General features: G+C 42.9%; 2 protein-coding genes across 2 annotated transcripts; both read left to right on the top strand.

Moving 5' to 3' along the window:
- CENPS (centromere protein S) lies at positions 1-14,668 on the top strand. Its single transcript, XM_061600576.1, has 5 exons — positions 1-409; positions 1,754-1,877; positions 2,909-2,942; positions 7,974-8,040; positions 14,147-14,668. Exons 1-5 carry the CDS (start codon positions 332-334, stop codon positions 14,297-14,299), a joined length of 456 nt encoding a protein of 151 aa, XP_061456560.1. The 5' UTR covers positions 1-331; the 3' UTR covers positions 14,300-14,668.
- A 3,679-nt stretch (positions 14,669-18,347) lies between these two features.
- On the top strand, positions 18,348-23,775 carry CORT (cortistatin). The gene is made up of 2 exons (XM_061600577.1): positions 18,348-18,592; positions 21,894-23,775. Exons 1-2 carry the CDS (start codon positions 18,467-18,469, stop codon positions 22,107-22,109), a joined length of 342 nt encoding a protein of 113 aa, XP_061456561.1. The 5' UTR covers positions 18,348-18,466; the 3' UTR covers positions 22,110-23,775.
- The last annotated feature ends 168 nt before the right edge of the window (positions 23,776-23,943 follow it).

The raw sequence follows: 23,943 nt of genomic DNA, 5'->3' as shown, positions 1-23,943 counted from the left end.
CATAAGGCCAGAGCAGTCTCCTCACGCGCTGAGCCCCACATGATCAACTAGTCTCCTCACATATTGAGCCCCACATCGACCAGCCACAGCCCCGCCCCGCCCCCTTTCTCTCTCCTGGCTTGGCCTCACAGCCATTCCTCCCTTCTCTTTTCCCCTCAGCCTCTCCTTGTCTGCCATGACAGACACCGCGGCTCCCCGCCGGCCCCCGTTTTCCCTCAGAGGCGCCGCCGCCGCCATCATCAACGCCTGAGGGGGAAGAGGGAGGGGTTAGGCGGGAAATTCGAGCGCCGTTTTGCTTGGGCGTCTTGGCCGCCTCAGCGAAGGGCCCGCCATGGAGCGAAGGAAAGAGGAGAAGGAAAGCGAGGAGGCCGAAGAGAAGGGGGCCGGCGAGCGCCCCTCAGACACCCTGGTATGGGGTGAGAGCGCCGCGGGGCCCAGCTTTGACAGATTCTTTTTATAAATGGGATATATTGGTGTCTCAGGAGGGGGGGCGATCTTATTTGAAAGAGCTCTCCTAACCGGTGGGAGTGCATGTGGCCCGGAGCATGTGCAGAGTGCCTTTCGGTTGCTAAGGAAGAATGAGTGAGGGTGCTGCTGCGCAAGTGTTTAATGAGTGCGGGTGCCCCCAAGCATGTGCAGAGTACTGTTCCTTAGCTATGGATGGGGGAGTAAGGGTGCTCTTCAGTATGTGTTGGTGCAGTTTAATGTTTCATATCGTGCTTGATCTTAAAAAAATATACCTCTGAAGCACAGCCCTGAAAGTTTGAAATCACTGGAAGAAAAAATTCCTTTGAGTATGCACAAAGTTTTTTCCCTCAGGGAAGAGAGAATGCCCTCAAAGGAAAGCCTCTCCTTTGCTAATGAGACTTAGTGGGCGATAAGGAGTGCCAGTGTGGTGTAGTGGTTAGAGTGTTGGACTAGGACCTGGGAGACCAGGCTTCAAATCCTCATTCAGCCACGAAGCACACTGGGGTGACCTTGGGTTAATCACTGCCTCTCAGCCTAACCTACCACACAGGGTTGTTGTGGGGATTAAATTAGGAGGGGGAGAACCATGTATGCCACTTTGAGCTCCTGGGAGGAAAAGTGGGATATAAATGCAATAATAAAGACATGAAATAAATTTTGCTTAACTTTTTATCTGGATTGTTTTCTAGAGCCTTTTCTTGAGATTTCCCTAACTATTAAGGTTGCTTCAATTAATACGTACTGATTTGCCATGTATTTAGTTAAAATACAAAGACCTATTGTTTTTAAGGAAATTATTTTGTATTTGTGGTGTTTAAAGCTGTTCTAACTACGTTTATTTTTCTACTGAAAAGCTGCTTGTAATTTTAGAGAGCAAATCCATAATATAAATTGTTCACTCGCTTGTAGATTTGGATAATGCTTGGGATACTGTATTTGGTTTTGTTGTTGTTTGGAGGGAGTACAAATTAAACACCAAGTTCCCTAATAATTATTTTATATGATTCCCATACTGTAACAATCCCACTGAAATAGTCTTATTTTCTCAAAGTATGTTGTGCAAATTGTGCAGGCCTGCACAACTTGTATGGCCCATCCACCAAATGCAGCTCAATTTAAACTATACCTTGCTGCCTGCTTGTGGCTATAAAAGGTGGGATTTCCCAAACAGCTAGATGTGTGTTTGACTTGATGGGTCGCAAGCTATTGTACAGGCCTAGTGTCATGTCAAGGAAGGCCAATGTATAAGTGTATAAAGTACACGTTTTTTGTTTTGTTTTCCCAGAGGTTGAAAGCCGCATTTCATTATACTGTTGCTTGCCTCTGCGAAGAAGTTGCAGAAGACAAAGAAATCCAGTTCAGTAAACAAGCCATCGCAGCTATTTCTGAGATCACCTTCAGGCAGTGTGGTACAGCACATATTTTATTGGTATCTATATTTGTCTGTAGGAGCAATCAGTATTTTAATGCTTTTTTTAAAAAATAACTGAAATTGGAGATGTATAGAACTGACCTAATGATTCATTTTTTATTTTCCTAGCACTAGAGGGAGTACACAAGACAAGTTCTGAGAAATCTGTCAAACTGCAAATGTCACCATCATTCTACAAAGTCAAATTAATTCTTGCTTTAAAAACATTTTGTTCTGTTTCTAGAGCTGCATGCATTCCATATGTAAGTGAGCTAGGATATCCTAAGCACAATCCAGCAAAAAAAGTTTTCTAGTCCTCTTGAGGATGAAGAAAAGCATGGAAAAGCATGAAGAATGATTGATGCTAGCTCAGAAATTAGAGCAGGCTAGACCTTGGAAGGACTTCTAGTGGCCAGACTGAGGTTCCAGCAGTCTGCATTTATCTAAGACCCCACAAGACCCTATTAGTTATTAAGACCTCCCAAAAAACCCTGATCTTGGGACAGGTTCCTGTTTCTCAGTCCACTGCCATATGATTTCCTTCCTTCAGTCACCTTGCAGCTCTTGTCACTGTGCCATTATGATGTCTTCCCAGTTCTCAGCTTGCACCCACAAAAGTACCCTGGTTTCTTGGACTGGTATGAGGTTGCCAAACTAGCAACGTTCCCTTCTCTCACAGAAGTTGGGCTGCAAACATTCTGGCAACTTTGATCCATATTAGAAGCACAATACAATATAGATTGTGAGGGAGACATCTCACTAAGGCTGCAGCCCAACCCTTAATCCCACTTACTAGGGAGTAGGGTCTGTTGAACTCAGCATGATATGGTTTCAAATAAACATGCTTCTAATGATAATGGAAACTCGATACTACAGAATATGAAACTTGTTTGTTTTTACTGAAAGGTGCTGTTGTATGTTAGTAATGGATATTGGACCACCAAATTTGCCAAAATAATAAAACTGGCCTTACCTTCCAATTTTGAAAGAGGAAAAGAAGTTTGAGATGTCTTTTTTTTTCCTTTTCAGAAATTTTTGCAAAAGACCTTGAAATGTTTGCTAGGTGAGTACTATGGAAAGATTTAAAACCAGACATTGTGTTTCCTTGTTAGGTGAGAAGTCTAGAAGAAATATAGGATGCTTCCAGATGGGTGTTTGTTTATTATTTGCTTTATATCCCACCCTTCCTCCCAGCAGGAGCCCAGGGTGTTGTGCGATCAGTACTCCTTGTGCATGCACGTGTTCCCCAGAGTCCACATGGCATCGCTGACATCAAAATCCCAGCTCATATTCTTACCCCACCCCATTTAATCCAGATTTATATTTTCCAGGGAAAATCCAATGATTAAAACACAGACTTGTTGCCAATGACCCCCTTTTTCAGTATCTGAATGACCTGTTTGTCAGTTAGGCCCTCATCTGGAAGTACACATAATATTTTTTTCCCCTTTCTGTCCTTGCTTTTCCCACAAAGAAACCAGTTAACATTTGTTTTAGTATGCAGCTTTGTTTCAGCAGTTGTGCTGTGTTGGGGCTAAGTGTTCTACTTTTTCTGTTGTCTGAATGCAGGTGATTGATTCGAACCTGTAAGGTTTCTCTCCCTCTCCCCTTCCACCCTCTCCAAGACTTCCATTCTTCTGAAGCCTGGTTGAGTACTTGGCTGAAAAAGTGGCTGTATGTTGCCTAACTATGAATAGCTCTCAAGTACCCCGGATTCTTTGGCAGGTTTTCTTCACCACCTCCACCCATTTTACGCTTAGAAGCATTACGGAAGCCATTATAAAGCTCTACACAACACAGACAAAAAGAAAATTGCCCAGAGCATAATGAAGCCTTTGTGTTGAGTCTTGCCTCCCAAGATCAGCCTTGTGGGTGGATTTTGTTCTGTCTAATGTAATTGCATGCAGGTGTATGCCCAAACACAGCACATAACAGTTGGAGGGTCCCCGTGTGTTAGCTGCACATTGAGCCCCTTGAAGAGCAGGTGTGTAGGTGGCTTGCTTTCACCCTTTCAGGAAAGTCTGTTGTGTGAGGTGTCTTCACCTGTGATAGAGTCCCCCCCCCAATCTGTCAAATTAGAGTCGTTTGTAATCCAAAATGATTGCCATCATGTTATTTTATAAAAACACATTGGGTTGTATCCAGTGCTAGTTCTATTCAGAGTAGTTCCATTGAGGTTAATGGACGTGACTTAGGCTCATTAATTTTAGTGGGTCTACTGTGAGTAAACTTAGTTGGCTACAACCCTTGACTTCTGGAAGTTGAAAAACCTCTTTGCTACTCATAACTTAGGGGGTTGGCAGAATGATTTATCTCTTAGATGAGGCTGTTTGCTCTGTCTTTGTTTGAGTCACTGCTCTTAGGAAGCATGGCCAGAGTGGAGACTCATGGAAAAACATAGCAGGTGGGGTCCAAATCATTATATTCGGGCATATTTAAAATATTTATCTAAGTCCTCTGTGGCCCTTTCCGTTTTAATGCATTTACTCTTGAGCTGACAAACTTCATTTTACTACAGGGTAGGAAACCTCCAGCCCAGGGGCAAATGTGGCCATCCAGGCCTCCGTATCTGGCCCTCGGAACTGTACTCAGGCCACCACTCTCTCACCCCAGGCCATACCCTTCACTTGCCCTATTTCGCACCCTGAGCGTGTTTGCCTGGCTGGAATTGATCCTGAGTTCTGATAATGCCTCATGTTTGCTTGTGTGGTGTGAGTGTGTAGAAACTAGCCTACTGTATGGAGGTAATATTTACGTTTGTTGCTCTGTACACTTTTGCCTCTGGCTCCACCCACTATTGGCATGTGGCCCTGGAGGGAATGCAGCCCTCAGGCTGAGAGGTTCTCCACCCGTGGCTAAGATGACATGAACCTAAAATATTAAAGAATGCCGTAAGCGTGTGTTTGGCATGCCACTAGCCAAACCTCTTGTTTTTGTCTGACCACTGCTGGTATTAAGTAGGGTTGGGGCAATTTTTTAATTCTGATACTGCATCTTAGTTTATTAATGGATACATTATATAATAGAAGTATTAAATTAGTGCTGTTAATTTAATTGTAATAAGCCTTTGGATTAGAGTGGTCTGAAAGCCCGCTTGGGATGCTGCCTCAGCATCCCTTCAGATGGTATCAGAAGTTGCTAATCGCTCTGTGGCAAAGAATTCTATGGACTCCGTGGATGTCATCAGCTTACTGTTGGGTTGGAAGGTGTTGCTATGCATGCTGTCTTAACTTTCCAGCTATGTTCAGACTTGCCAGGAACAATTTCAAGGCGCTTGTATATCTCCACTCACACCTTAACCTTTGATATACCTTCTGCTGTTCTCCTAGGTTTGACATCCTCCTCACACCTGTCTGGCTAATCGAATTTATTTATTTATTTATTTATTTTATTTAATTTATATACCGCCCTAAGCCCGAAGGCTCTCTGGGCGGTGTACATAAAAGATAAAACAAGCACAGTGTATAAGTACAATAAATACAATAAATCAAGAACCAAAAACAAACAAACAATAAAAGAACCAAGCAACGTCCAAAATACAAGATAATAGTGAAATACTGTTAAAATACACTTTAAAATGCCTGGGAGTATAAAAAGGTTTTCACCTGGCGCCGAAAAGATAGTAGCGTCGGCGCCAGGCGCACCTCATCGGAGAGACTGTTCCACAGTTCGGGGGCCACCACTGAAAAGGCCCTAGTTCTAGTCACCACCCTCCGAGCTTCTCAATGGGATGGCACTCGGAGGAGGGCCTTAGATGTTGAGCGCAGTGTACGGGTAGGTTCATATTGGGAGAGGCGTTCCACCAGGTATTGCGGTCCCATGCCGTGTAGGGCTTTATAGGTCAAAACCAGCACTTTGAATCTAGCCCGGAAACAAATAGGAAGCCAGTGCAGACGGGCCAGAACAGGTGTTATATGAGCGGACCTTCTGGTCCGCGTCAGCAATCTGGCCGCTGCATTCTGGACTAGCTGTAGTTTCCGAACAGTCTTCAAGGGCAGCCCAACGTAGATGCTATATGTTAGTTCTCATTATATAGAGACAATAATTTAGGCTCTGCAGGATCAGAACATCCAGCCGGATATACTTTTCTGGGCTTTCCCCCCTCATTCCTATACCGCAGCTTCCACCTCCAATGGCTGCCTGCTTGTGTGTTACTTTCTCCCTTATATACTAGTCTTCTACATGCAACAAGTTTCTTTTGCACGGAGTTGTTTTGCAAATGTGGTTTAACCTCCACCTGTAGCCTGAAGTGGTCCAGGCCAGGAATGTTTCTAAGCTGTGATTTGCTAAAATAAAGCATAGGGATTGTCAAAAAAGCAGGATTCCTCCCAGGCAAAGCAAGACACTCAGTGACTTAACTAGTTTGTGATGTAGTATGGCATAGCTCATACCTTTGACTTTCCAGATGTTGTTGAACTACAACTCCTATCAGCCCCAGCAAACATGGCCAATGGCCAGGGATGATGGAAGTTGTAGATCAGCAACATCTGATGGGCCAGTGGCTCCCTACATCTGGCCTAGTTGATGTGAGGCTCATTGCATGCGGAGACTTCTCTGTCTTATTGTGCTGGGATAGGATTGGGGCTGGTGTGTGTGTCTTTGTCATATTTTATTTAACACCTGATTTGAAACAAATGCTGATGAAAGTTAAAGGGGAAAGCACAAAAGCAGGACTACAGCTGAACGTGAAAAAGACTAAAGTAATGACAACAGAAGATTTATGTAACTTTACAGTTGACAATGAGGACATTGAACTTGTCAAGGATTATCAATACCTCGGCACAGTCATTAACCAAAATGGAGACAATAGTCAAGAAATCAGAAGAAGGCTAGGACTGGGGAGGGCCGCTATGAGAGAACTAGAAGAGGTCCTCAAATGCAAAGATGTATCACTGAACACTAAAGTCAGGATCATTCAGACCATGGTATTTCCGATCTCTATGTATGGATGTGAAAGTTGGACAGTGAAAAAAGCGGATAAGAGAAAAATCAGCTCACTTGAAATGTGGTGTTGGAGGAGAGCTTTGCAGATACCATGGACTGAGAAAAAGACCAATAATTGGGTGTTAGAACAAATTAAACCAGAACTATCACTAGAAGCTAAAATGAGGAAACTGAGATTATTATACTTTGGACACATCATGAGAAGACATGATTCATTAGAAAAGATAATAATGTTGGGAAAAACAGCAGGGAGTAGCAAAAGAGGAAGGCCAAACAAGAGATGGATTGATTCCATAAAGGAAGCCACAGACCTGAACTTACAAGATCTGAGCAGGGTGGTTCATGATAGATGCTCTTGGAGGTTGCTGATTCATAGGGTCGCCATAAGTCGTGGTCGACTTGGAGGCACATAACAACAACATTTAACACCTGCTCTAGCTGCCACCATGCCATAAACCTCAATGAATTGATCTACCCACGTCAGTGGAAAAAAATTGGAATGAAAGAACCGGTGCTGTTGCAGCAACTGGTTAGTCATGAAGACAGGCCGATGGCAGGGAGAGCTCAATGCAGGCTCATCCATACTGGTAGATTAGTCAGTTGCCTAGGTTAGCTCAATTCAAGGAGCACCTGTCCTTTCCAGAAGCAGCATGTAAGAATTGTTTCTTGTGTTGCTTTGGAAATGGCTGTGTTCCCTGCAGGAACCAATCATGTGACTTCAAATGCACTGTGACATCAAGATGACTGCCAGCTTAGGGTGGCCATCTGAGCCAGCCCTGCCTGGAGAGGTGACAGGACTGAGAATCAAGAGCTACGATTGTGGTTCAGAGGTTATCTGTTGGGGTCAGCTTAACCAATGAGTAGAAGAGGAGGGTGGTTGGTCTGGGAGGGATCTCTGAAGAAGATTGCTTACGCAAATCAAGGAAGTAGTGTTGCAGCTAGGAGTGTGGCTTGGAATTGACTCCAAAGTTGCTGCTTCAAGACTGGCTAGACTTAACAAGTAATATTACAATGCAACGTGAAATTGTACTGGCTGGCTGTTTCACGTCAAATAAGCACCTTTACAGATAACATATTTAAGCTCCAGCAAGCCCTCCGGTAAACTTCTTGTGTTTTTGTAATTTGTTCCTTTGTTCTTTTTTTAATGCAGGCATGCAAAGCGAAGTACAGTTAATCTGGAAGATGTGAAGCTTTTAGCTAGAAGAAGCAAGTCCTTGGTGAGATGAAAACCTTGTTTTCTTGGCATGTTATTTTACTTAGAACGAATCTTGCCAGTTCTTCCTAAGAACACTTTCAAACAATATTTGTTGCTGATGGAGAAACATTTTCCCTTGGTTATTCTTCCACCCCAAATGTCACCCTTGAAAGTCTTTTGCTTTTTCCCCTCTGCTTTCTCTTTGTCATTATTTTCTGAAGTATAGTGATGCACTCTGGGTTGCTTCAGGAGCAGCAACAATTCTAGCTGCAAGAAAATAGCTGTGAACCTCTGTTGAGAGATGTTATAAAACAAAGGTCTCCCAGTGTCCTCGAGACATGTCTACATAGAAATGTACTTGGTTGCCTCTTGAATTGTTGGAAATTGCTGAAGAATGATGCCAGCTGGCAACCAGTAGCAGTTCTCGGGGCCTAGCAGCATGCTGACTAAAGCAGTTGTTTAGGATGGAGCCAGAGACCTCTCAGGGAGGTTGTGTTTTAAGATATTTGTGACTCCTTAAAGACTTATTGTGTCATAGCCTTTCATGGATTAGAACCCACTTCATCAGAGGAATGTAGTATTGTCATCAGAAGACCTCTTTCATGCATGTAGGGGGGAAAATGTAAGTGGTTCAAAATAGCCATGACATGCAAGAGCTAGTATGTATTTGGGCTAAGCTCAGACATAAGCTCAATGTCCATCTGCAACAGGAGTGATTGGTGATAACAAAATCTTCCTAGTGTTTTGACATTGTAGAGGGAGAGAGGAGCTTGGTTTTGATTGCGACAGTAATGGGTGTAACCAGGCTGTGTGATAAAATTCTAGCTAAGCAACTTCATGCTGAAATCTCCCTTCATGCTGGAATTGTCTGAAGAGGGGTGACTTTCAGGTCAGTGGCAGAATGTCCTGGGTGACTGAACATTCTTGAGCTCTAGAACTGATACTAGGCCTTACCAAAGATGACTGCTTTGCTTCTCTTCCTCCCCACTCCCAGTAATGTCTAGCAACATGTGACACTGTTGTTTTGCATGCTTCTGACCACTTGTGAGAGCAGAGAGGCTCGAAGCATAGCAACATCACTTGATGCTTTTTGTATTGCTGCAAATTATCAAAAGGATGAGATGCAAGGTTGCTATTATAAGGGGCAACTGTGTGTGTTTCATAACATCTAGTTCTGGGCAAGGTTTGTTTGTGTGTGAGAAGAGCTATGTTTTGGATTAGGTTTCAAAGCTGTTAATGCAGGTAGACCACAGTGCTGCAGCATTTAACCCACGAGGCCCCATAGGATCTTGGAGGAAGTGCTGTAACTCAGTGGTAGAACATATGCTTTGCATGCAGAAGATCCCAGTTTCAATCTCCAGGTAGGGCTGGGAAAGATTCCCTGCCTGAAACCCTGGAGAGTGGCGGCTGGTCAGTGTAGACAGTACTGAGCTAGGTGGACCAAAGGTCTGACTCGGAATCAGGCAGCTTCCTATGGTAGGATATTATTTATAGGCCTCCCTATAACACAAAGTTCTCTGGACAGTTCTCTGAGATGTAAGAAAGAGAGAGAGAGAGAGAGAAGTAAAACTTCAGTTTCAAGTGCTGTGTATTTCTGCTAACCTTAACTTTGTCTAGGCAAGCCTCTGCGCAATACGTAGCTAAATTAGAAAGGCTGGGGGAGAGGAGGGGCAACGGGTGCAGCTGATTTGTGTGTCCTTGAAGTAACAGCTGCAGTACAGCTTAATTGGGCATGGAACGTCTTGTCAGGAAGAGCAAGACAGTTGTGCCCATCTACACTCAGAGATCACAGCTGTGCTAGTTAATAGCCTCTTGTTTATTCTTGCTTGCTATTAGCATTGTTCGTGTGTATGTGGGGGGAGAGCAGCCTGTACAAGCAAATGACCCAGAGCCTGCCATGTAGGATTTATGATCAGCCAGCTAATGGATACTGTTTGATTAAAAAAAACCAAAACTTGCAGCACAATCCTGTGCATGTCTACCTAGAAGCAAATTCAACTAAGTTCCGAAGGACATACTTCTAGGTAAATCTGTATGAGATTGCAGCCTCAGTATATTAGAATTTGATTTGGGTACTGTATGTCAGGGTATAATACAGTTTAAAGGCTTATAATACCGCACCATAAAGGATTCGCTTGCCCTCACTTCACACTTGATTATACAGCCACAAGAGTGGCAGTATGCTATGGTCAACATGGATTTTTCACATTAAGCAATGTTAAATTGAAAATACCCCCATGCCATTCTGATGCTTCCCATAACCTCATTTCAAAACAAAACCTTACAAAACGTATAGTCCTGAACTCAGAAATGCTTGCTTAACAACCCTCTAAATTTTCATGGCAACACACAAAACAGTCTGAGAGAATTGAGAGCTCAAAGTGTAAAAAGAGAGAAAAGACCCCTTTTGGACTTTTTTTCTGTCAGAGTTCTCATAATCTGTTGAAATTCATTAAAAATCAGCCATGTTCACAGAGTACCTGTAATCCTGTTACTGACCTTGCCCCATACTCTGGCCTTCATCTTCTGCAGTTTGAAAGTTTAAAAAATGCCTGGCAGATCTTTTAATTAATTTAAGAAATTTTGCATTGAGCTCAATGATAACGTTGGGCATGCTCAGTAAGAACCAACTGTCAGTGTTCTAAAAGCCACACTAACAGCTGCTGGGCTTGCCTAATCAGAGGGCCACCCCACACCAGACTTTGATTTCACTTTAGACAGTCATGGCTTCCCCCAAAGAATCTTGGGAAGTGTAGTTTATGAAGGGTGCTGAGAGGAGACTCCTATTCCCCTGACAGCTCCAGTGGGGTTTAACAGTCAGCCACTCTGATTGAAACTCTGTCAGGGGAACAGGGCATCTCCTAGCAACTCTCAGTACCCTTCACTAACTGCATTTCCCAGAATTCTTTGAGAGAAGCCATGACTGTCTAAAGTGAAATAAAGGTCTAGGGTGGATGTGGCCAGGGACAGGTTTGGTTTAAATTTGGGTGGGAGGCTACATGTGCCTGCTGTAGAATAAAAAGGTGTGGGAAGCCCTGAAAAAGAATGATACTGTTCACAATGTTTTCCTTTTGGAAAGGAAAGGGGCTTCCCCTCTGCCCAGTGCCCACCCACCCAATTACCTCTCCCTCCCCCCCGTCCCGTCTCCCATGGTCAGTTTTACCTATCCTAAACATGATTGCACAGGAGAAATCCCACTGAAGTAAAAAACCATGCAAATGATCATTCCTGCCCTCTCCTCCTCCACCCTATCCCCTCCCTCTTGCCCCTTCCCTCTCCCTTCCTTTCCCCCCTCCCCTTCCAATCCCTTCCTCCTCCTTTCGCTTCCCTCCGCCCTCTACCTCCTCCACTCCATGATCAGTTTTACCTATCCTAGGACTACAGCCTGGGAGACCAGGGTTCAAATTCCCACACAGCCATGAAACTCATTGTGTGACCTTGGACCAGTTACTACCTCTCAGCCTCAGAGGAAGGCAATGGTAAACCACCTCTGAATACCGTTTACCATGAAAACCCTGTTCATAGGGTCGCCATAAGTCGGAATTGACTTGAAGGCAGTCCAATTCATTTTCAAGCATGATTGCACGGGAGTAAATCCCATTGAACTCAAAAAGCATGCAAATGATCAAACCTGCCCTCCCCTCCTCCTCCCTCCCATCACTTCCCTTTTACCCCTTCCTTCACCCCTCCCCTTCCAATCCCCTCCTTCTCCCTCCCACTCATTCTGCTCCTATCTCCCCCCTTCTTCCTTCCCTCTGCTCTCCCCTCCCACTCCTCCTCCCCATGGTCAGTTTTACCTATCCTAGCCATGATTGCACAGGAGTAAGTCCCATTGAACTCAGTAAGCATGCAAATGATCAGACCTGCATTCCTTCTCCTCTCCTCTTCCCTTCTTCCTCCCCCCCTGCCTACTCCAGGCTTCCTTCCCCATGGTCAGTACAAAATCTTAGAGAGCAGGCCAGGTCTCCTGCTTCCCTGGTGGATTCACTATAGCTGCCCAATTTCCCTGCTTTTTAAAGTTTGATAGAAATATATGTTGGCTTATAGGTACATTCTTAAACTGCAAGGTTTTTTGCCTGTTAGTGAATTTTTTATAGTTTCAAAAATGATTATTTTTTTAAAAAAACACACCATCGTTTGGAAGTGTAAGTTAAAAGGTTACCAGCAACAAACAAAAATAACCTTTGAAAAGAAAAAAATTATAATTAACTTCTGAGTTGTCACTTAACCAAACAAATGAATTGAATTCAATTTTTTAAAATCCACCAATGTTTCTGTATAGAGGAAACTTGGAAAGAGATGCAATCAGCCTGATAATAAATTACTGTATAATTGTCAAGTGTTTAATAAACACAAATGAAATAACCTTTGGCTGGTTTTGCTATTGGTGAACCTTGCTTGTCCTTGGGAATTACAACTGAACGAAATTCCCATAAACACCTCTGGCTTACAACTATCTGCACTCTACGTGGGGCTACCTTTGAAGACTGTTCGGAAACTTCAGTTGGTACAGTGAATTGCTACCAGAATGTTTACTGGGGCTGGCTACAGGGAGCATACATCCCCCCTGTTACAACAGCTCCACTGGCTGCTAGTTTGTTTCCAGGCACAATTCAAAGTGTTGGTTGTGACCTATAAAGCCCTATACGGCCTAGGTCCAGGCTATCCTGTAGACCGTATCTCCCTATATGAGCCTGCCCGGGCCCTGAGATCTTCAGGAGAGGCCTTTCTCTCAGTCCCAACGCCCTCACAAACACGATTGGTGGGGACGCGAGAGAGGGCCTTTTCGGTGGCTGCCCCTAGGCTTTGGAATGCCCTTCCTAAGGAGGCAAGGATGGCCTCCTCTTTATTGTCCTTCCGTTGGCAGGCAAAGACTTTTTTATTCCAACAGGCTTTTAGAATAAAAGGTGGTTAGGACAGTTCGTTGAGAGGTTGCTGCATTGTTTATTGCTTAATTGCACTATTTTAAATGTGTTTTTATTTATTTTAAGTGGATGTTAAATGTTTTAATCGTGCTAATGGATTAATCTTATTTTAATGTAGAATTTTGAATGTTTTAATCATATGTATTTATGTTTGTTGTAAGCCACCCTGAGTTCCACTTGGAAAAAGGGCGGGGTATAAATAAAGATAATAAATAAATAGTTAAAACTTGCTGATCTTTGATGGGTGCATTTCTCCATTATTATTTTTTATGTCGCTATCTGCCACGTATTGAGGGGTCATCAACCCATTTAGGAAAATAAGAAGCTGCCATATACCTGGTCAGACTATTTGTCCTTCTAGCCTAGTATTGTCTACTCTGTCTGGCAGCAACTCTCCAGGGTTTCAAGCAGGGAAGGGCTTTTCCCATCACCTGCTCTCGTTCCTTTTAATGGGAGATGTTTGGGATTGAACCTGCAGGCAAAGCAGATCCTCTACTACCGAGCTATATCACCTCCATTTAAAAGTATTCTGTTATTAATTATGTATCTTTATGTGGGGGGAAAAGCGATATGTACATTGCCAGGCTGTTGTTATTAAATTTAAAACAGATCTGCAAACAGACACTTGCCTGGGCAACCAAAAGTGTTGGTACCCCGCTGCTTTCAATGGGATGACCAGGAGGCACATGAAAATTCTGGTACAACCTTTTAACCCATGACTAGAGCTAGACTGGGAAGCTAGTACTTTTTCCTTACTGTTCTGAGGATTTTGCAGGAGGTGTAACTCCCTGAAGTGGGGGGAAAAAGTGGTGCTTCCTGTACTTGGGGCTTATGTACTTCTGTCAGCAGTCTGCTTTGATACAGCAGAAGAAATCTTTAAGCAGAACTGATTGATTTATTGGTGTATTGGTAACCAAATAAGTTACCAGTGGGGAGATTCTAGTTGATTCTTGTGTTCACAAATTGCTATCATTTATTCTTTTGACTTTCTCTCTCTGTCTCTTCTACCCTCCCCCCATAATATGACCAATACTGTCTTGTTAGCCTTTGCGTTGTACAGCCCTGAGAAACCACTGCATTGCAATCTAGTCTCATGCTCCACACATCATCTATCATTAGGGAGTCTGTGTGAGTGCTTTAAACTGGTTGAGTGGGTGATCCTTTCCCCTGTAGGTGAATGCTAAAAACTCTCTCTCTTTCTAGCTGAAGTACATCACTCAGAAGAGCGAAGAACTTGCTTTGAATAGCCTGGAACAAAAAAAGAAAAAGAAATCAGGCTCTAAAAAAGGGAGAAGAGCATCTGATGAGCAGGTGGAACCTGTGGTGGCTGTGAATGAAGATTCCAATATGGCATAATTTTCTCTCTTTGTCTACATCAAGACTGTCATCTCCCATTTTCAGCATGGAGTAATGAGGTTCCGGTGGTGCCTTAGGATGACCAATTGCCTCTTGCCCTTGCTTAGAACTCTATGGTTTTTGTTAGTAAGTAAGCACAAGGCAATTAGAATATTAGTTTCATCTCTTACAGACGTGAAAAACGGATGCCTTAAACTTTCAAGAAATAAATATTTACTTAAATGGAAAGAATACTACTTTAAGAACCTTGATAGTCTTTTTTTAGAAAGGAAATTGTCACTTATTAAGCACAGAATTTGTTTTGTCCAGATCATAACATACTAAAAGTAATTAAATTAGAGGGTCTTGAAGAAGACCTTCATATCCTCAGGTATGTCTCTTTAAAGATTTTGAAGATATGCATCCCATGCCATTCAAGTTACAACTTATTTTGCTTTATCTGTGTGCTAGCTGATGAATAGAACATAAGAATTTTGTGATTAGGGATTTGCTGTCTTTGGTATATAGGAGAGGTCAGAATCATATAAAAGACTGGCAAGTATAAAGTAGTGAAATTTTTAGGTGGTACCTAATGGGGGAGGGGAAAACTTTGCAGAAGATAATGATCAGGATCCAAAGTGCTGTTTAAATTCATGCATGGACGTTGAAGTGCAGTAAAATTTGTGACTTTTCTTTTGAAACAGCTGGGCCTATTGCCATATCACAAACTGCTTTTGAAGCTCCCTGGAAGGGCTGATGTTTGAGAGAAAAATAAGTGTAAAGCTATCTTGGACACATGGACCTAGTTTCATGTGTTTTTTTTGTGGGATCCTGGCTAATACAAATTTCTAAGGGGGATTTTAAAGTGAACATAAGAAAAGCCTGCTGGATCAGGCCAGCGGCCCGTCTAGTCCAGCATCCTGTTCTCATAGTGGCCACACCAGATGCCCATGGGAAGCCCGCAAGCAGGATCTGAGTGCTAGAACAGTCCCCCCTTGAGCAACTATGGAGGCAGAGGATAGCCATCATGGCTAGTAACCATTGATAGCCTTATCCTCCTTGATATTTTCTAATCCTCTTTTAAAGCCATCCATGTTGGTGGCCATCACTGCCTCTTGTGGGAGCGAATTCCATAATTTAACTATGTGCTGTGTGAAGAAGTCTGTCCTGAATCTTCCAACATTCAGCTTCAGTGACGTAGGCAGCAAGAAGCAAGAGAGGCAAGGAGGAGGTGCTAGCTGACATAGATTTCTCAAAGGCAGGAGCAGGACAAGAAAACAAAAAATTATTTATATATTTATTACATTTATAACCCGCCTTTCTTTTTCATGAAACCCAAGGCAGCTTACATATGGTTCCCAGGCAGTCTCCTATTCAGGCACTGACCAGACCTGACCCTGCTTAGCTTCAGCAGGGAGCTGGCCTTATGTGCCTTCAGACCATAGCCTGGGAAAAATTGGTAATGGCAAAACACCAGGAAGGTGAGGAAGTTAGGAAGGAGAGATGGCAAGAATGGATGGGAAGCCTTAAATATGAGAACTAAGCTATAAAGTTACGGAAGAGGATGGGCATTCAGATCATCAGCTGACGGTAGTAGTATAGCAAAGAGAGGATGACTTTCGCAAAGGTACGTAGCTTTGATAGAAGAAGAGAGAGGAATGCAGTAGCTGAGATGACCAGAGTAAGTGGGATGAGAGTAAGTTCTCAGTGTAAATGTTTGCAAATCCTAAGAGCAAGAAACAGACTTTTTATTAACTTGGATAGGGGGAGAAGAAGGAAGCAGGGGACATGGCAGCTGTTCCCATCATTTCATGTCTGGGAGACAGGGTTGGCGGCAGTGTTGGTAAATCTGTCTGCCCTGGAAGAGAGCAAGGATGACTCTTCCATCAGTCCCTGTCTTCCGAATTTTCAAGAATCTGCACAGGAATTGTTTCCTTGCCCATAGAATCGTAGAATAGTAGAGTTGGAAAGGGCCTATAAGGCCATCAAGTCCAACCCCCTGCGCAATGCAGGAATCCAAAGCATTCCCAACAGATGGCTGTCCAGCTGCCTCTTGAATGCCTCCAGTGTCAGAGAGCCCACCACCTCTCTCGGTAATCGGTTCCATTGTCGTATGGCTCTAACAGAAAGTTTTTCCTGATGTCCAGTTGAAATCTGGCTTCCTGCAACTTGAGCCCATTATTCTGTGTCCTGCACTCTGGGACGATCGAGAAGAGATCCCGGCCCTCCTCTCTGTGACAACCTTTCATGTACTTGAAGAGTGCTATCATATCTCCTTATAGTCTTCTCCAGGCTAAACATGCCCAGTTCTTTCAGTCTCTCCTCATAGGGCTTTGTTTCCAGTCCCCTGATCATCCTTGTTGCCCTCCTCTGAACCTGTTCCAGTTTGTCTGCATCCTTCTTGAAGTGTGGAGACCAGAACTGGTCGCAGTATTCAAGATGAGGCTTAACCAGTGCTGAATAGAGGGGAACTAATACTTCACGTGATTTGGAAACTATACTCCTGTTAAAGCAGTCTTATAGCATTTGCCTTTTTTGCAGCCACATTGCACTGTTGGCTCATATTCAGCTTGTGATCAATGACAATTCCAAGATCCTTCTGATATGTCGTATTGCTGAGCCAAGTATTCCCCATCTTATAACTGTGCATTTGGTTTCTTTTTCCTATTTGTAGAACTTTGCATTTATCCCTGTTGAATTTCATTCTGTTTTCAGCCCAGTGCTCAAGCCTATCAAGCTCCCTTTGAATTTTGTTTCTGTCTTCCACAGTATTAGCTGTGCCCCCCCAATTTTGTATCATCTGCAAATTTGGTAAGCATGCTCTGTACCTCCTCATCCAAGTCGTTAATAAAAATGTTGAAGAGCACTGGACCCAGGACCGATCCCTGTGGTACCCCACTTGTTACTTCCACCCATTTTGACAAGGAACCATTGATAAGCACTCTTTGAGTGCCCATCCTTCATACCACCCTTGTTGGAGATTATTCTGACTTCCAAATTCTGGAGCATAAGAGCCCATCGAGTCCAGCATCCTGCTTCTCATGATGGTCAACCAGATGTCTCCAGGGAGCTTCCAAGCCAAGGCCTCTCCCAGTATTGACTGACATTGAATCTAGAGGTCTGCATGTGGTCATCTTGACCAGCAGCCATTAAAAGGCATACCTTCATTCATGAATTTGTCTATTTCCCTTTGAAAGTTATCTAAGCTAGGGGACCTTACCACTTGTGGCAGCGAATGCCATAAATTAATTCTGTGTTGTGTGAAGAAGCCTTTTCTTTTGTGTGTCCTGAATCTCCTGCTAATCAGTCTTGGGGTCACCCAATGAAATTTAGTATTATGAGAGAAGGAGAAGAACTTCCTTCTGTCCGCTGTCTCCACACCATATATAATTTTATAAATACTCCCATGTTGCTGCTCAACAGCCTTTCCTCCTAGCTTCTCTTATCAAATACCTTTGTGATTCTCACTCTACTAAAGAGAGGTGGCAGCTGAATTCCTGTCCCCCCTCCCCCCCCCCACGTTCAAAATCCATTCCCTGGTTCTGCTCTGAAAAACTCTTTGCTAGTAACATGGTGATTACAGATTCCTTGGTTCTCCCCTATTTGAAATTGTTGCAGATGAATTGCCCTTTGGGATAGTTTTGTGAAGTCTGGGAATTCTAAGCATCAGTCCCAAAGTTACTTCTGGTGCTGCTGGGGATGTATTCATAGAAGTGAAACTTCTGTTCATTCAAAGTATATCCCAAAGCTGCTGCGATTATTCTCGGAAGGCTTCCCCTCCCCAAACCCACCATCGTGAGTCATTTGTGGCCTAATTGTTATTGAAATAATGGCAAGGAAATGAGGTTGGGTTGGTTTGGTTTTTGTATTTTTTAGCAAGTAAAAATGCATATGTGGCTTAAATTAACAGTAAATGTACTCTAATGGGATCGGCACCCAGAAGCTCTAATTAAGGGTTAAAATCGAACAAGATGCACAATTTTGGCACTTAATTGCTCCCTGGTTTGTGCGTCATTGCTTGTGTTTGGAAGGAGGGGGGGGAAGATAGTGGCAGTCACAGAGGGGAGGGGGTGTTTGAATAAAAACATACTAAGTTGGAAAGTGCATCTCCCCTTCTCACCCCCTTAAAAAAAAAGAGTACAAAATATAGCTTGCAAGCAGGTGTAGCTCTTGGCAGAACTGAACCAGATGGCATTCCTTGTGTGTCCCCTGCGCTGCCTGTTTTTACTGGTAGTCATCTCCGAGCCCATGGCAGCAGCTGCAGCTGCTGCTTCGCTTCCTGTTCCAGAAGGTCTTGTGTGGAAAGATGGCAAGGTAAGCTGAGAGTAGGAGAGGACTCATCACTGCTGAAGATAAAACAGCCAGGATTTCAAGCTAAGAAAAAGAAATGAAATCCCTGCCATGCTTTCCGTCCATTCTATGAGTAAGCTTTTAATCATAGAAGACAAGCGAGATTTAATCATAGGCTAATCAATGAAAGCTTGACGGCAATCTTATAAATACTTGCTCAGAAGCAAGTTCTATTGAGTTCAATGGGTTTACTCCTGGGTAAGATGGTATAGGATTGCAGTTGGTTAATTGGCAGGAGAAGGGGGACAAATTTTAATTTCAGGCATCGCTTTTTGGTGGTGGTGGGTGTTGAGGTGAATTTTTGGTTCATGAGTGTGACTCATCGGGAATGAAAAAGCCTCTTTCAACTAGCCTTTTAGCTTTTATTAGGAACAAAGGAAGCTGCCTTATGCTGAGACAGACCAATGATCCGTCTAGCTCAGTATTGTCTACACTGACTGGCAGCAGCCCTCCAGGGTTTCAGACGCCAGCCCTTCCTGGAGATGTTGGGGACTGAACTTGGGACCTGCATGCAAAGCAGGTGCTCTGTCACTGAGCTATGGCCCCTTCCCCATTCCTATTAATTTTTTGTTTGTTTTATTAAAAGCGGAATCCCATGCCTATTTACTCTGAAGTAAGTCCCACTGTATTCAATGGGGCTTACTCAAGGTAAGTGTGTATAGAAAAAGTTATCTATATTGAGGTTCTTGTTATACACAGATTTAATTTGTACATGCCTGGCTTAGTAAATATAGCACAGTACATTACAGAGTTAAATAAGCAGACCTTTGTTCCCAAAATGTTTATAGCCCAAAGCAGACAGTGGAAAACAAGACAGAGAGGGAAATTAAATTGATCAATCTGTTAATTTAAATTCTTTAGTTGGTAGATAGCCCTAGGTTTTATTATCACAATTCACCATACAAAATTATCCAGAAGGGGCATGCAAGCCTGATCTTAAAATGTTTACTTGGAAGCAAGTCTCATTGACATCAGTTCATCTTCCAAGTAAATGTGCGGCTGCAGCCTTGGTACAAAACTAAAGCCTCGGCTGCAATCTGTAGCACATGGACTTGGAAATAAGCTCTATTTACATCAATAGGACTATGAGTAAGTGTGGTTGGAATGGGGCTATTCACAGCCTGCTTCAGGGGGACCTGTTTGCTTTACCTTGCGCTGTAAATTTGGACGCACGGTTGCAAGTTGGGACATTTTACAATGCAACTTTTATACAGATCTCTATTTCTAATGACTTTTTACAAGCTGCCTTATACCAAGTTAGTCTATTGGTCCATCTAGCTCGGTATCATCTATACTGACTGTCAGGAGCTCTCCAGGGTTTCAGACAAGAGATGTCCCCAGCCCTGCCTGGAGATTCCATTAGGGATTTTTTTTTAAAAAAAAGAAAGCTTCCAAACATTTGAAAGAAATCTTCCAAGCATTCCAAACAATATGATTATTAACAATGAGGTGGAAATATATGAGAACTGCCCTGTGCTTCCTTAAAAATAAATAAAAATGGTTAAAAAGTCAAAAATGCAGATATAGAAAATGCAAACACAACAATGTTTCTTGGTAGAAAAGAGCAGCCCATCTAGAACAAAGTGGTGCTGGCTCTGAGGCGTTATTGATGAACTCTCCCTTAGATCTCCATTGTATATGTCTCAGCTTAAAAAAATAACTCCAGACCTCCCCATTTATCAATGTAATTGAATGCTGCTATAGGTTTTCAAAATGGTCATTAAAGAAGCCATTTTTAAGAGTTTTCAACTCTTGAGTGCTTGATTTACTATACTGTCTCCTGAAAAAGATCCAAGAACCAGTTCATAAAATTGATCATTAAAAATATTTTTTTCATCCAAATTATTGGATGAGCTACACCGTGGCAACCTGATAGTTTATTAGCTGATCGCCTTTGTCATTTTTAATGAGAGCTTTTGAATTAAGTGGAGGATCAGAGTGGAATTATTCTTAAAAGGAAGCACACCAAGCAGTCTTTGTTTAGTTTATTTTTTAAGGGGGGGGGATAAAGCTTTGTTTGCATTTCCATAATTAAGTCAGGTTAATTAATTTCAGTGGGTTTACTCTGAGTAGGACACAGTTGGTTACAACCTAAGGGTAGAAAGTCTGCTGAATACCCATCAGTGTAGGAGCTCATCACTCATCTTTGTCATTTCTACTTCCCATGGAGAATATGAAAGGCCTAATTATCACTGAGGTGCTCCTCTATGGGGGAAAAGACATAGCTTAGGGGTAGAGCACTGATGCTGTATTCAGAAGGTTGGACATTCTTCAGAACTCCAGGAGAACCTCTGCCAGTCAATACAGACAAGAGTGAGGAACCTCAACCCCACAATGTAAACAATACTGAGTTAGGTGAACCAGTGCTCTGATGTGATACAACCACTTCCTATATACCTGCGCCTGGGTTGTACCACTTCAGACTGCAAGTGGGGGCACATATTTTTTTTATAAAATGCATAGACCGCTTATCTCCACCAAAGTCAATTGAATACTCCTCCTTCATACCAAAATGCAGGATTTGCATTTAAGGTCTTGGTGATGCTCTATGTCATGTTTCTAACGCAGGGATTGGAAGCCTGTGATCCTCCTGGATGTTATTGGACTCCCAGCAGCCAGCATGACCAATGGCAAAGGATGATGGGAGTTGTAGTCCAGCAACATCTGGAGGGCCACAGGTTTCCCAGCCCTGTCCTAAGGGGTTGCCTTCTTAGAATTAAATTGTGGTAGCTAAAAGAACCCGGATAAAATGGGAGCTTAGTGGTGGAGCACAAAGGAAGCTGTGTTACACTGAATCAGACCATTGGTCCATCTAGCTCAGTACTGTCTACACTGACTGGCAGCCACTCTAAGATTTCAGGAAGAGGTCTCTTCTAGACCTACCTGGAGATGCCATTGGGGATTGAAGCTGGGAGCTTCTGTATGCAAGACTGATGCTTTGCATGCACGAGGTCTTGTGTCCTATTTCCAGCAGGGTTGGAAAGACGTCTGCAGCAGACCTTGGAGAGCTGGACAGAGGAGATCTCACTGATCTGGATGGATTCAGTCATCTGCCTCAGTACAACACAGCTTCTTATGTTCATGTGGATTTATACTTCGAGCACTTTTTTCATTCAAAAAGATACTCTACAGTTTATGTCTAATTTACTTTAACAGAGCTGTGTATGTGTTTGTGTAAAGCTAGGCCATTTGGGGTTCTTCAAGCTGTTTCCACAATTCTGTATTTCTGCAACAATGCCTAATACGCTTCTGCTTCGTTTGCAAGTATTTTCAGGCACCAACAGATATAAAAAAGAGCGAGCTGCTTGCTTTCCTTTCTGGGCTGGCCAGCTGGGCATCTCGCGCAGATGAGACACCACTAACAAGGCAGGAGAAAGTTGTGCTCAGCCCTCGGGAAGAGAGAGCGCCTTTGCCTCAGCCCCCAGCCTGGGAAAAGGCACCCTGTAAGAACTTCTTCTGGAAGACTTTCTCCTCCTGCTAACTAAATAGGGGGGAGGGGGAAACACTTCCTGGAATGTTCCCAGAGCACCAGTGGACTTGAGATGAGTATTATCGATGACTTCTCTCCTTGGGGAGAAAGCTCTGTTGTGTAATTAAGATTTCTCCTTCCTTTTTGTTGATATTAGATGTGTGCATAGAGAGCCAAATCTATATATGCTTAAATCTCGACTCGTGTACAGAAGTGATTGTAGGGCCTTTAGCTGGTGTTCTGCATCTCTTGTTCAGGTTGTTCATACCGCATGCAAGATGTATATTTGCCAGAAAATAACTTTTATACATTTTCAACAAATTCAGAGCGCTGGGTTCTGTGTTTGTGCAGTGCCACTAGCATCAAAAGGGAGATGTGTGCTCCTTGCTCTCTGTTACTTTGTGTTATGAATGTGTTTGGGCTGCCTATGGCATTGGAGAGCTGGAGAGAGGAATGTGTTCCCCATTTGATTTCCAGCTTGCATATATACATCTAGAGAAACTTTGCTGTCAATTACCTTGGGCTTCTGCTTATTGTAATAGGAAGTGGGGAAAAACTTGTAGATCAACCCATATAAGAACTGCCCTATAACCAAGACTATGTGTGTGTGTGTGTGTGTTTTAAATCAGAATTATTCTGTTCATTACATTTTTATGCTACCCTTCTTCTCAGCTTACATTGGTGGTTTCCAGCCTTTTTAGTATGGCGATCCACAAGTCCAGATTTACTTGGTATGGTATGGTGATTTATTGTCACATGAATTTTTGATCTTAGGTCTTCTCTGCCAGAGAGCGGATCCCAAGTGGTAAAATATAAGACTCAAGCCTTTCCAATGTTTAGTTACAAGTGTCAACACGGTATTATAATATGCCAACAAAAGAAAAAGTTTTATAGCCTTGGTTTCTCTTTGGATGCTACTTAGCATTGCAGGTAAGATGGCAACAGAAACCTCTTCCAGGTATGTCTGGAACTTTGTGTTTATTTAAAATTAGAGCATGGAAACCAAATCCTTAAATGTTTTTTTATACAGTTGTAGGAAACAATAATGATGGCTGCTCATTGGTGGATTGAAATGTTCTCTGCCAAGCTACATAACCTTGAATGAATTGACAGCGTTTGTAAGAGAGAGGGGAATGAGCAAAAACACATACAAATTGGGGAAGGTTTCAGCTGTTCTTTACAGACTCTTGCCAACAAGCTAAGGAGTGTTGTCCCAACTTGTCTTCTCTGCTGTTTGCCAGTGCTGAGCTTGTCTCCCAGTACAAATAGTCTTTAGATTCTGAAATAAAAATGTTGCGTGCATACATAACCTTTGTGCTGTATTCTATACAGGGAAAGCATGGAGATATGATTACATGTGCATCCTTTCTTAACAACATTTAATTTAGTGCCTCCCTGAGCTGACTTGGCTCAAATGGTGTGGGCCAAGTTTACAAACATTTTTTTGTGTGTGAATTGGATGGGAAGTGATACCAGCTACCCTTTATCTCCATCCACTCTCTCAACCTCATGTATAATAATGTTCTCTCCCTCTCTGCCCGTTATGTGCCCTTTTTTTGTAAACATAAAAGCCCCAAATGTTGTGACCTTTCCTCATAGGTGAATTGCTCCAGCTTTCTGATAATTTTGTTTGCTCTTTTCTGTATCTTTTCCAGCTATTACAACCTTTTTTTAAAAAAATGTGGCAATGTGAACTCTGCACACAGTACTCTCAAAATGCTACAAGTTAAGTATTTTGTGGAGGTGCTGTATTATGGTGGTAGAGCACATGGTTTGCATAAAGAAGTTCCCAGGTTCAGTTCCTGGCATCTCCTCTTAAAGGACCTCAAGCAGAATGGAAAAGTGT

The sequence above is a fragment of the Rhineura floridana genome, chromosome 18, assembly GCF_030035675.1.
Source record: "Rhineura floridana isolate rRhiFlo1 chromosome 18, rRhiFlo1.hap2, whole genome shotgun sequence".
In the NCBI taxonomy this organism is placed as follows: Eukaryota; Metazoa; Chordata; class Lepidosauria; order Squamata; family Rhineuridae; genus Rhineura; species Rhineura floridana.
This window is presented reverse-complemented; position numbering and strand designations above follow the sequence as displayed.